Source organism: Panthera tigris, chromosome D1 (genome assembly GCF_018350195.1).
Source record: "Panthera tigris isolate Pti1 chromosome D1, P.tigris_Pti1_mat1.1, whole genome shotgun sequence".
NCBI classification, from domain to species: domain Eukaryota; kingdom Metazoa; phylum Chordata; class Mammalia; order Carnivora; family Felidae; genus Panthera; species Panthera tigris.
Genome location: NC_056669.1, coordinates 97977730 through 97990614, shown reverse-complemented (window position 1 = coordinate 97990614; position 12885 = coordinate 97977730). Strand labels below are relative to the sequence as shown.

General features: G+C 49.5%; 1 protein-coding gene and 1 pseudogene across 3 annotated transcripts; both read right to left on the bottom strand.

Annotated features, from left to right (window-relative positions):
- Positions 1 to 385: 385 nt before the first annotated feature.
- Positions 386 to 4811, bottom strand: LOC107179624 (annotated as a pseudogene).
- A 185-nt stretch (positions 4812 to 4996) lies between these two features.
- On the bottom strand, positions 4997 to 12836 carry ZNF408 (zinc finger protein 408). Of its 3 annotated transcripts, XR_006208646.1 has the most exons (7): positions 12752 to 12836; positions 12175 to 12452; positions 11466 to 11527; positions 10970 to 11229; positions 6205 to 9890; positions 5991 to 6042; positions 4997 to 5383 (listed from the first exon to the last, which is right to left on the bottom strand). XR_006208646.1 is itself a non-coding variant. In XM_007082124.2 (5 exons), exons 1-5 carry the CDS (start codon positions 12798 to 12800, stop codon positions 8362 to 8364), a joined length of 2178 nt encoding a protein of 725 aa, XP_007082186.1. In that variant the 5' UTR covers positions 12801 to 12836; the 3' UTR covers positions 4997 to 8361. The 3 variants fall into 3 exon arrangements, 1 of the variants encoding a protein (XP_007082186.1); XR_006208645.1 differs by having other exon boundaries at positions 5991 to 9890; XM_007082124.2 differs by having other exon boundaries at positions 4997 to 9890.
- Between the last annotated feature and the right edge of the window lie 49 nt (positions 12837 to 12885).

Below are 12885 nucleotides of genomic sequence, written 5' to 3'. Positions count from 1 at the left end.
TGCAGTCGTTCAGATCCTCACTAACCCTCTATATTATCCATCCATTTTGTATTATCCATCCTGATGGAGGTGCAGGTGTCTCGTTGTGGCTTTAATTTGGATTCCCTGTTGACTAAGGATGTTGAGCCCACTTTTTTTTTTTTGTTTTTGAGTGGAATATTGAAAAGATCTTACTTCACTCATTTCTTTAAAAATTACATATTGGGGCGCCTGGGTGGCTCAGTCAGTTAAGCGGCCGACTTCGGCTCAGGTCATGATTTCATGGTCCATGAGTTTGAGCCCCGCGTCGGGCTCTGTAATGACAGCTCAGAGCCTGGAGCCTGTTTCAGTTTCTGTGTCTCCCTCTCTCCGACCCTCCCCTGTTCATGCTCTGTCTCTCTCTGTCTCAAAAATAAATAAACTTTAAAAAAAAATTACATATTAAGGGAAGGGCTCTCGAGAAGTGGAGAGAAGACAGGTGTGGCTTCATCCTTCGTGGTTCAAGACAGGCGATCCTCTTTTCTTCCGAGGATCAGCTGAGGCCAGTGCTGAGTCAACCAGGAGAGAGAGAAAAGGCAAGAGGAGAGGGTGTTTGGCCAGGAGGACAAAACACACCACACATAGCAGCTCTTCCACTGAGGGTTCAGAGCTAGGGGCCTGCTGACCGCCCCCTTGCTCCCTCGCTGGCAGAATCTGGACAGACAAGCACTATAGCGATAGAAGGGAATGCTGGTTCGGGAGGCCCGGTCTGGGTTTCACCAGCTGTAGAATCTGAGTAAGAACAATATTTGCCTCACAAGCCTGTTGCTGAAAAACTCATACTGGCCTCTTTGAAGACTTGCTCAACCTATGGCATGCTCATGTGCAGACATGGCCATTAACAGACAAGCCTTGGGTCACATCTTCCTCAGGCTCTTTGGAGATGATATTCCAAGGCAGAAAACCTTGGTTCTCTAAGCACTGGGAAGTAACTGAAGCTTTCTGCTTAGATTTGGTTCCTGCTTTCCCAGACTTATGCCTGGGTTTACGTGTCATGATGACGAATTCACACACCATGGTACCAGTGGCAAATCCAATTAGCAGGGAGAACTTTGCTGATGAGAACTTCATTTTGTTTTTTGTTTTTTTGTTTTTTGATGGGTGTTTCAGTAGCAAAATTTATTCCAAATACATACATGCTTCCTCTCCTTTTATCTAACAGTTGGTGGGGAGGGACAGTTCAGTAAAGAGTAACAGGTGCTTTTCCAATAATAAGGTCTTGATTTGGGTTTCATAAGAACTGGGTAAGAAATCATAGATCTATTCCGCTGTATTTTAGAAAAGTTTCTCACCTCTCCTAGACTACTTAAATATTATAGCTAAATATACACAAAATTTGCCATTTTAACCATTTAAGTAAGTGTACAGTTCAGTGGGATTAAGTACATTCACATTGTTGTGTATCACCACCATCTGTCTCTGGAACTTTTTCAGCATCCCCATCTGAAACTCTGTACCCATTAAACAATAATTCCCCCCTCCCCACTAGCCCTTGGTAATCACCATTCTATTCCTAGACTACTTTTTGACTCAGTTTCTCTTTCACTTACTAAAAGAGAGGGTCCATTGGTAACTATGGGATTGCTTCTATACATGCAGGCTTTCTTGCATATACGTGATTGAGTTTATTACTATAAAAAAGGGGAGAAAAAAATGGGGTTGAGATAGGAAGGAGACAGCTGGAGAGGGATTTTCATAGAGGGCCTACAATCCACAGGCCTCAGCAGCCCTGCCATGGGTCTGCCCGATTCTTCAGGCATCAAGAAGTTGCTACTGCGAGCCATTTCCATGTTGTGGATCCGCCAGCAGGTTTCATAGCTTCCCCTCTGTCGTCGGCGACAAGGCTTTTCATAGTACTGCCGTCGCTTAATGTCCTCAATGAGCCCATCCATGGTGAGAATTCCGTTTAGGGTCCTGTATGCACCTTCCACGTTTCCTTCCTGTATCATCACAGTCCTGGCAACGAACTTCAGATGTTTTGCCATAACCTTGGGATTTAAATATTCACTCTGCAGGATCCCACGCCCTCCGGAACCAGCTGCCGGGACATGAACTTCGTTTTGAAGAGTATGAGTCCTGGCATCTTGTCATGGCAAATGCTGGACCCAACCAAAATGGCTTCCAGTTTGTCATCTGCATGGTTAAGATTGATGGGTTGGAATGGCAGGCATGGGCTCTTTGGCAAGGAGAGAGACAGCATGAATACTATGAAGGCCATGGGAGCTTTGGGTCCAGGAATGACAAGACCAGCAAGAAGACTCTAGGCCATTCTGATAAATTTGGTTTTGTGTTTGATCTGATCTACACCATTCCTTTTGTCCCTGCAAAACCACCCCCAGCTCTCAGAGCCTGTGATCTTTGGATTTGCTGCAATTCTTTGGATTCCATATACCCCTTGTCTCCCTCTGATCTAGCTGGAGTCACAGTTAAGTTTATCACTGTGAAGTAGATACTAAGCTACCCCTTCAAAGCACATCATAATGTTTGTGAAGCATTACAGTGCTTGCCACAAAGGAAGCGCCCAATAAATGCCACTGTTATACATGATGGTACAGGAAATACATGACGCTGCCTGTGAAGGGCTCTTCCTAAAATAGTGGAACTGAATTAAACGAACCTCTAGCTTTAATTACTAGTTTATAGGAAATATAGGTGATAAAAAGGAGTACCTTGTGGTATCCAGTACCACAAGGAATGACGAACATTCACCAGGACAAACGGCTCCAGTTTCTCTGACAAATTCATGACACAGAAATAAATAGGGTGGGTTGGAGAGACCGTTCAGGATAATAGAAGCCAAGGAGAGACCTAACACCCAAATGCACAAAAGGAATAGAGGGACCATGATTGGTTTAGACTTTTGAACCAAAGAACTATAAAATGACTTTTCCTTGGACAAACAATAATAATATAGATTAGGTATTCAATGATATGAAAGAGTTACTAATTTATAAGTGTTATATGGGCATGTGGTTATATCCTTTCAATCCCTATGACTTACAGTTATACAGAAGAACTTACGGCAGATTAAACAAGCATGGCAAAATGTTAGCAATCATTAAATCTGGGTGGTGAGGGGATTGGGTACATCATTCTTTTAAACTTTTAAACTTTTTGTGTTTCAAAATTTTCACAATGAAAAGTAAACTTAATTCTTTAGTAAGTGGAGGCTAGTATTATTAAGTAGGTTCCAGTAGAGCAGCCTCTGTTTTCTTGGGTGAGAGAAGACCACACTTACCCCTTCCATTTTACAGAGATGATCGAGGGAGAGCATCCCCTCTGGGAAAGTAGCTCTGGAAGGATCTGAGAGTTCTGCCAGACCAGGGTGGCACCACCACGGGTGAGCACCGAAAGACCCAGCACATCCTTAGGCTTCAGGGTTCACTACCAGCTCCCCGGGTACCATGCAACTGAAGGTCCTTCTTGCTTCTCACCCCAAGCACATGCCTGCACATGTAAAGGGGATCGTGTTTCCCTCTAAGCACAAGGCGATGATGAGGGGTTGCGTTTCTCACAAGCTGGCGTCAAACAGAATCATGGGCAAGGCCACTGCTATGTTGTAAAATGAAGCTCTGTAATCACTGAAAACAGTAAAATTATGTTCCAAGACAGAGAGTTTCAGAGCTGGAAAGAAGGTCAGATATCATGAAACCCAGATGTTTTGAAGCCTAGGGCTCTGGGCATATACTACAGGGTGACCTTGGCCTTTTGTGTATTTTTTTTTAAACCCTCAAAAATTGTAAATTTACCTTAAGACAAAAATATATTTTTTTTCCCTTTTTGGCTGAAATTATGTCTTTTGAGGTGGCTAATTACCTTGGTTTTTTTTTTCCCCCTCAATCTGATCAGTGTTTAAAAATGAGTCAATTTCTATTTAATTAAAAGCCTTTAAAATTTGGGTCCATAGAAGAAGCTAGCAAAAGGGCTCAATGTTGGAGCCGAGATTGAGAAGCACTGATCTGGTCCAATTTCCCCAGGTCACTGTAAGGAATGGGAGTCTCCTAGGTGGCAAGCTAATTGATCAAGGTTGTAGCGTTGGTGATGAGCCAGAACCCCTGCCTCTCAAGACCACTGTTCTTCACCTCGCATGACCTTCATCCCTTGACATTCTGCTAGAGTACAGCCTCACTGTTCTATGAAGCACACCCACTGAACATGCACCTAAAGTACAGAACTACTGTGAGTGATGCTGACCTGCCCCAAAGAAGCAACACCTAAGGGAAACATGCAAGCACCTTAATCTCGTCTTCCAACCTAGGAAGGCTGATTACAGTACTACTACTAACCAGCTAGAATTTATTAACTGCTCACCATGTGCCGGGTACATAGTACTGATGAGGTAGGTACCATAAGTATCCCTGTTTTACGGATGAGGAAACTCGGGCACAGAAAAGTACTTTGTCTGAGTTTATGCAGTTAGTCAAGAGCAGAGCCACAAGCCACACCTGAACCTGTCTAGAGATGGAACTCTTTACAGTCCATGATGCTTTGCATGGTTTGCAGGTCCCTAAACAGGACTCAAATTTTATTCTACTGTAAGATTTTCGCATACTATTAAAGTTGCAAATGGGGATAAAAGATCCTTTATCTCCTGCACCTTCGATTTTGGTTCAGCATCTATAGCTATAGACCCCACTCAGTTAAGCTTGCATCCAGGTGTAAGGTGCCCAAGCAACATTTTTGTAGCACCTTTGCCCACCTGGCCAGAAGCAGCATTCGAATTCAGCACTATATACACCAAACTGTTAAGTGACTTTATCTAGGGGTGCCTGGGTGGCTCAGTTGGTTGGGCATCTGACTCTTGATTTTGGCTTGGGTCATGATCTCACAGTTCACGGGTTTGAGCCTCACATCAGGCTCTGCACTGACAGTGCGGAGCCTACTTGGGATTCTCTCCCAGAATAAATAAGTATTTTTTAAAAAGATTATTTTTTAAAAAGTGACTTTATCTGGAAATGGAGGAAAGAAGTAGGGAGTAAAGAGATGTCACCATTAGGATTACCAAGAATTATTTTGACATCAGGGGAAAAGATTTCCCTAACGAGCATTATTCCAGTGATCAATCTTTTCAAGTAGTCACTGCATTTTAACTGGAAGAGCACTAAATTAGGGATCAGACCAGGGCCCTGTCCTTGTTCTGCTACAAACTGGTCTCAGGCCTTGACAAATGACTTGTCTCGAGGCCTCTGTTTCCTCATGTGTAACATGGGGAGCTCAGACAGAGCTCTCTGATGCCCACTCTCCTCTTAACCACAAGTGTTGGCAGAGCAGAGGTTCCCAAATCACGTACCTTTGGATGTATTGCCTTTGATCTGATGCTGCTCTGCATCACTAGACAGGCTTCATGGAGAGAAAAGTTCTCTACCTGTGTGGGGGATGTAGGTAGGGGGTGTGAGCATCCCAGGTTTTGGCCTAAGCATCCCAGGGGTGTGGGGTGACAGGCCTCTCCAGCAACCCAAACCATGCCCAGTTTGCCCACATAGTCCACTACGAAGCGATGAGTATGTCCTTCCCTGCACAGGTTGGTATCGAGTGATGAGAAGGTCCCCAGAATACCTAAAAACACTGGTCTGACACTGACTGTTAAGCAGTCACCTGAATTGGCATGACCCTGCCTGAAGCAGGAGCTGGAAAATAGGACTACCAAGCCTCACTCAGGCTCCAAGAAAGAGTTGGCTGACTCAAAACTAAAGTATTAGCTGCTACTTTTCAAGCCCTTGGACTGTGTGATCTTTCCCTCCATAGATTGCCTCGATTTCCTGCTATCCTCACTCCCCATGGATAATTTCAGAATGCTGCTTTATCAAGAAGTTATGCAGATTGGGCAGGTGCTGGGTAAATGCCAGTGGCAAAGCAGGAGACACGGGGCTGCCTGTGATGTTGTTGTCAAGTGCTGGGAAGCCAGAGAACACTCAACGTTTCAATCCTGGCTCTGCCGTTCACGGATTGTGTGATGTCGGCCAGCTGCTTACCCTCTCCAACCCCTAGTTCTCCTCAGCTGTGACACAGGTCACAACACCTGTTCTGCAGGACAGAAGAACGGAACAAGAATATAAGTTCTTCCTGCCTCTCTTGCCACCTACTCACCTCAGAACAATCCACTGTGGTTTCCCACTGCCCTCACTCAGCTCCTCAGTGACCTCGCAAACCTCAACCCCCTCAACAGCAGTGGACATTCTTACTCACTTTTTTCGTGAAATGCTTTTCTCTCCACTTCTGCTGACACATAATCTGCAGGGTTTTCTATCTGGTTGGATGCAGATTTCATGTCCCCTGCAGAGCCTTTCTCCTGCAAGTGAACCTGGAGGGCAGCGCCTCTCCCCTCTGCTCCCGCTACTCCCACAGCTTCCATGCCCACCTTGTCACTAGTCTGCTGTGATTCCCTCTACGGCAGACTTTCCTCCCCCGACTCTGCTGACTTCTGGCAGCTGGTTTGTGAGCTCTACTGCAGGCGCTTTAGACTTGGTGCCTTCCCAACCAAAATCCTGTCTCGTTCCCATCCCAGTGCCACTCAACATACTAACTCAGAAACGGGGCGTCAGCTCTCCCTTCTCCCCTCAGTTCATGAATTCTGTCCCTTCTCCCTCTCTGGCAATGTATCTGCCCAAAGTCCTCACCACGGCCTACAGTCCCCAGCCTGCCCTCACCCCTTTCCATCCTCTGCCTTGGCCACTCTGCTCCTTGCTCTTGCTTGAACCCGCTGGGCCTTGCCAGTACTGTTCCCTCTGCCTGGAACCCAGCTCCTTCTACAGACATCAAGCTCGCTCACGCCTCTCCGCAGTTCAGGTTTCTGCTCCTGTTCGTGTTGTTAGAAGCCTTCCCTGACCACCCTCTGTAAAATCACATTCCCCATTTTAACCTCTCCTCCCGCGTGACTTTTTTTCACTGCATTTACTATCATGTGGGATGTATTTGTTGTCTGCCCTGCTCCTCAGGATGTAACCCTGAGAGCAGGCTCTTTCTACACTACATCCCTAACTAGCATACATAAAGTGCACACGTATGTGTCAGATAAATAATTCCATTTCTCTGCATTTCTACTGCTACCACCCCATTCCCCGCCACCTCAGCTGCCTCCTGATTTTCCTACAACCACACCTTGCCAGCCGATCCATTCCTCCGGCGGTCTCTTTAAACATAAATCTAGTCGCGTCATTCCCCTCCTCAAAACCCTTCCAAGAGCTTCTCAATGTTTTGAGAATAAAGTCCCAACTCCTAAAGCAAGGCCTGTGTGACCTGGCCCTGCCCCCTTCCCTCTCTGCTGCAGCCACACTGGTCTGTTGTTCACATCACCGGACTCTCACTCCAGGGCTTTTTCACACACACAGCCCCCCGCACCCCCACTCTCTCTCGCACCCTCCTATCCACCAGATCACAGCAGTGCCAGGGTTAACAGCCTTACTCCAGCACTGGGCCAGGAGGGTCCGAGTCTCAGCTCTGCAGCCTAGCAGCCATGCCACCTTGAGTAGGACACTTAAAGCAGTTTCCTCACTTGTAAGACCAGAATGCTACCACTACCGACCGCACAGGTTGCCACGAGGATCATATAAACTCATAGAACTGGCCCACAATCAGGGTGTTTATTTAATCATTATTATTCCTTGCGGACACTGTCCCCGATGCCCATCTGTAAAAGGCATCGCCTCAGTCTTGCTCACAGCTGTATCCCAGCACCCAGGGTGCTGGTTTATGGTCTATGCACATCAGGATGTGAGTCTGTGAGCAGACTCTTTCTTGGGTGGCCCAAGCCCACAGAAGGGTTCAGATCTGGCCCTAGCTGCCTCCAGTGAGTCTGGTGTCTATCAGCACAGAAAGAAAACCAACTTCACAGCCCCTAGATGGTGAAAATGTTTGCCAAAACCACCTACAAACTGAGTTAGAGGGAACTATGAGCTGAGCTCAGCCTCTGGCATTTTAACCCTCCAATCATTCCGTCTAGTTCTAGATGAAAGTGCCTGTCCCTCAGGGAGCTCGGGGGGAGCGATGATGCCAGCACTAAGCACCCGGGCAGGGCAGTCCTGCTGCCAGCTCCCTGACTACCTCACTGGGTGCGGTCACTTCCGTTGTGTTTAAAGAACAAGCACCCTGAGCAGTTCCTGGTGAAGGAGGCAGAACATGCTCTACCGGGAGTCAGTAAAAAGCTCTTAAATCTAGAACAGGTTTACCTTACGGTCTTGGGAAACAATGTGGTGGTCCATAAACAGGAAGGGAAATCCCTGACCTGCTTCTCAGAATAGACTAGACTCCGTCGGGCAACCCAAAGAGAAAGACACAGGCGCCCGGCAGCTAGAAAACACTAGCTTTATATAAAACTCTGCTGAAGGAGGTGAGCTTCAGATCAGGTCAGGTGCCCGTCTCCACCTCCACCACTTCTGCCCAGGCACTAAAGCCCATGTCCTTATGAATGAGCACCAGGCTGGAGGCGGGGCCTGGCTCCTCAGGCACCACAAAGCACTTCTCCTGGCTCCCAGAAATGGTGACCTCGAAGACGTCCCGGGCTGGGGAGACGTCCTGTTCGCTGCATGTATCTAGCAGTTCTGGCTCAGTCTGCACCAGTACCACGGTGGGCTCGGAAGCAGCAGGTGGCACACTGGGTGGGCTGGAGGGTGCCCCAGGCTGGTGACTGAGCTGGTGCCGCTTGAGGCTCTGGGGGAGGGTGTAGCCCATGCCACAGGTGGGACAGCGATAGGGCTTGTCGGCCAGGTGGGACTTGAGGTGGCGCCTCAGCTTGGTGGCCAGTGTGTAAGCACGGCCACACTGGGGGCACGGGAAGGGCCTCTCCCCTGAGTGCAGACGCTCATGAGCACGCAGTGTATGTGGGTCTCGGAGGGCCTTCCCACACACAGGGCACAAGTAGGCCTCCCCGGTGTGAGAGATAAGATGGCGCCGCAGCTCAGGCAGCTGCGGAAAGGCATCGGCACAGTGCGGGCAGCGGTAAGGACGCTCCCCCGTGTGCAGCCGCAAGTGACCACGCAAGGTGCCCCGCTGGCGGAACGCCCTGCCACAGTGCGGGCACAGGAAGGGCTTTTCTCCTGTGTGGAGTCGCATGTGGTTGCGCAGAGAGCCCTGGTTGGCCAGGGGGCGCCCACACACAGGGCACGGGCACGGGGCAGGGGCAGCTGGCACCTGGTGGGTCTTGCGATGCAGTCGCAGGGAGGGCCGGCGGGCAAAGGCCTTGCCGCACTGGTCACAGGCAAAGGGCCTGGCACCTGAATGTACCACCTGGTGCTCTTTGAGGTCTCGCCGGGTGCCGTAGGCCTTGTCGCATTGTGGACAAGGAAAGGGTCGCACTCCGCGGTGGCCCAGCATATGGGCTTTGAAGCTCTCCTCTGAGCTATAGCTCTTGCCACACTCAGTGCAAAGGAAGGGTTTGTGGCCTGTGTGCACGAACGCATGCTTCTTCAGGTGGCACAGCTGCAGGAAGGCTTTGCCACACTCCCCACACCGGTACCGTCGTCTCTGTTTTGGGGGGCTTCCTCCTGGGCCAGGAGGGCTCCGCAAGCATGCAGGGAGGCCGGCCTGTTGCTGCTCCCCAGCCTGCTGGGCCCTGAACTCCGAGGTCTTTGCTCTGGGTGGGCACTGCTCACTGGGGCCACATAACTTCTTGACCAGGTAAGCATGCAGGTGGGTGGCCCTGGCAGAAGACGAGGAACTGGCCTCACTACTCTCTGGGCCCTGCTGGGTAGTGGAGCTGCTCTGAGGTTCAGGTGACATCTGTGTCTGGGGTGGATCCTCCTCATCCATGCTGCCACCCCGAGGGAGCAGGCCAAGTGGTTGGCTCTCCTCGGGAAGTTGATCCTGGGTTTGAGGCTTAGGTCCGGGGCTTACCATATTCTCTGCCTGGATGCTGGGGGGTGACTGGTGACTGGGATCTGCAAGGCAAGAGTGGGGGCGCTGGGGTTAGTAGAAACTGTAGCAGGGGGTGGCAGTGGTGTCACTAGGAAATTCTAAGAATATGTGTCTCCTCCTACTCAGCCCCTGAACCTGAACTTCAGCAGGAGCAATGACACCACTCTCTTCCCTGGAACATGAACCATGTGCTCTGTTTATCTTCATGTTCAGTCTTAGGTGCCTCCTGGGGAAGCACTCTTGGGAACCCCAGTGCCCCAAACCTCTGGATAGTCCTAGAACAAGGCTCTCCTAGGGGCTCCTATTTTCCCTCTGGAGACGCACACTTAGGATGAATTAGGCCACCACCTCCTCGCCTTAGTTCATCTGAAAATAAAGGAACCTCTACACCCACCCCAGATAAAAGAAACATGAGAAATTGGAAACCTTATATAGAGCTTGCTGTCTTCATCAACATGACCTTACTATTCCAGAAGACTTACTCAGGAAGATAAAAGTTGCAAATATCAATACTATTAATTCTAAGGAAAAGACCCAATCACGCTGCAATAAAAGCATCAAGGGGCGCCTGGGGGGCTCGGTCGGTTAAGCGTCCGACTTCGGCTCAGGTCATGATCTCATGTCCGTGAGTTCGAGCCCTGCGTCAGGCTCTGTGCTGACCGCTCAGAGCCTGGAGCCTGTTTCAGATTCTGTGTCTCCCTCTCTCTCTGCCTCTCCCCTGTTCATGCTCTGTCTCTCTCTGTCTCAAAAATAAATAAACGTTAAAAAATAAAAATAAAAAAAAAATAAAAGCATCAAATGATAGGTCACACCCCAAGACTCTCTGAGCCTTTTACTGAAAATTCTAGCCTTGTACCTACAAGTCCTAAGCCATTATGTCATGATCCTTATTCAATCTGATCAAGCCCTGTCCCATCTACACTGAAAGATCTACCAGACTTCAAAATTTCAATAAATATCCAGGCTTTGCCCTTCCATCTCAGAGAAACTATTAAAAACTCTGTGATGCTCTCCTTTACCTCCCTGAGCCACAGCTTTGCCTTGTCATATCAAGGTTGATTTGGTGATAATTTCGGAAGCCAGCGTTGTATCTGACACATACCTGTCCAAGGTTCTGCTGCATCCTCCCCAGGAGAGTCCACTTCCTGCTGTGAAGCGGAGTCCACTTCTGTCACCACAGCCATGGCTGCCTCTTCTTCTAGCCTGGGCTGGGTGGGGCTCAGGCCATCAGACCGAGGCTGGGGCCACAGCAGCAACTCAAAGCCTGGCAGCACAACCCGGTACACCTGCAGATGGAGCTTCTCGTTGATCCGCACCAGGGCTACGTTTCCCTCACCTTCCAGCCTGCCCTGCTGCACCAGACTGCAAAGCAGAGGAAGAGCTAGCTCAGGAGACCCTCTTCAAGTGACCCTCCCTAAAGCCCCAGCTCCTGGGCAGTCTGAATCCTAAAAGACCCCATGCCTTTGGAACACTCACTGCAAACAAACAAACAAAAAAAATCGCTGGGTGGGGAATTACAGTGGGCTTCTGGTTCCAACTCATGCCATGACAGAAAGCCTCAAAGGACCATCTTCACTACATACTCTCCTGTAACTTACCTGATCCAGCCTGAACTCTGCTCACAAGCACACACGTCTCCCCATGGGCCTAGTGACACGTCCTGAAATAAACCAATAAGAGTCCTTCTCCCATGTGTTTGGGGAACCAGAATCGGGGGCGGGGGTGGGGGGGGTGGGATGTAACCTCTCCTGAGACAGATCTAATATGAAGCCCCTGGTAGGTTAACGGTCTCTGGTTCTTCTTCTACAGGACTGTGTTGTCTGATTTTTCATTCAGTAAAGACCAAAAGACTCTCCCCTCACCTCCCTCCCAATATGTGGAATATCACAAGTTGAATACATTACTGCCTTCCAGTGAGTGTACCAAACAATAAAAAGTTGTAAGAGGTACATCAACTTTTCTTTACTTTTTAAGACTTACTATGCAATGAAACCCTTTACCCACACTATTTCATCTATTGCTCCAAATAACCCTGGAAAGTTGGGGGGGGGGGGGAGGAAACAGCTATTTTTTAATTTTACAAATGAGTTAAATGAGGCATGCCATTTTATCCAGCTTTGGGCACTTTTCGCACCTTGATTCCTTAACTATTGCAAGTGAGGGGAAGAGGCAGTCCTGGAAAGAAGGGGCATAACCATCTCCTATCCCTTGAAATGCCCTGCTTCTTCTAACAAACTGAAGAGCTGTTTACAAATGGCTGAACCTATTGCAAGATCTGTCACGAAGACACGTCCTATCTTTCAATACCTCCTCCAGCCGTAGTTTCACTCCTTCCTCCTTCTGCTCGGTGACAGACTCCTCTTCCAGAGGCCCCCAGAGCAGTCCCGGCTGCAGGGGCTCCCCGACACACCAGACCCCCAAACACGGTTCCTCGGCGAGTGAAGGGCCAAGGGCCAAGCCCCGGGGAAGGCTCTTTAGAGCGAGGAAGGCCCGGGTCGGCCCGGGCGGGAAATCTTTGAGGCCTCGAGCAAAGCCTTGTCCAGAAGGGATCCATCCTAATTCCGGGCCCAGGCGCGGGTCGGGGGCTGCAGGGAAATGGGAAGGCAGTAAGGGAGCCAGTCCAAAGGGTCATGAGGGTGGGTACAGATACGGGGGGAAACCGCAGGTCCAGCAGGCCTCGGCAGTCTGAGGGATGTTAGAGCTCTAACGGAGCCCCTAGGAGGTTTGAGGGTATTCGAGGACTCTTAACCCCCCAGAGACATCTGAGGGCACCGGAGGATTCCAGGCTAGGGAGGAAAAGGGCCTGGGGGTAGAGAGTTGACCAGGGAACAGCAGGTCCATCTAAGGACGGGGCCGAGGGTCAGAGTTGCCGCAGGTCACTAACCGCACTGCAGTCTCTCGCCCCCAGAGAGCAGCTCCTCTGCCTCCTCCATCCCTCCAGAAAAGCCTCCTTCCGCCGGAAGTGAGCGTCTTCTTCTCCGCTCCTCCCGGAAACAACCATTGGCTTCCGAATTTCCT

What these genes read in the sequence shown, in the direction of transcription:
- ZNF408 (XM_007082124.2), bottom strand. Translation starts at nt 12,800, where the DNA reads ATGGAGGAGGCAGAGGAGCTGCTCTCTGGGGGCGAGAGACTGCAGTGC. An exon ending in GGGCGAGAGACTGCAGTGCG is followed by an intron (nt 12,453 to 12,751) that starts GTTAGTGACCTG and finishes ATTTCCCTGCAG; the next exon opens with CCCCCGACCCGCGCCTGGGC. An exon ending in CAGAGTTCAGGCTGGATCAG is followed by an intron (nt 11,230 to 11,465) that starts GTAAGTTACAGG and finishes TCTGCTTTGCAG; the next exon opens with TCTGGTGCAGCAGGGCAGGC.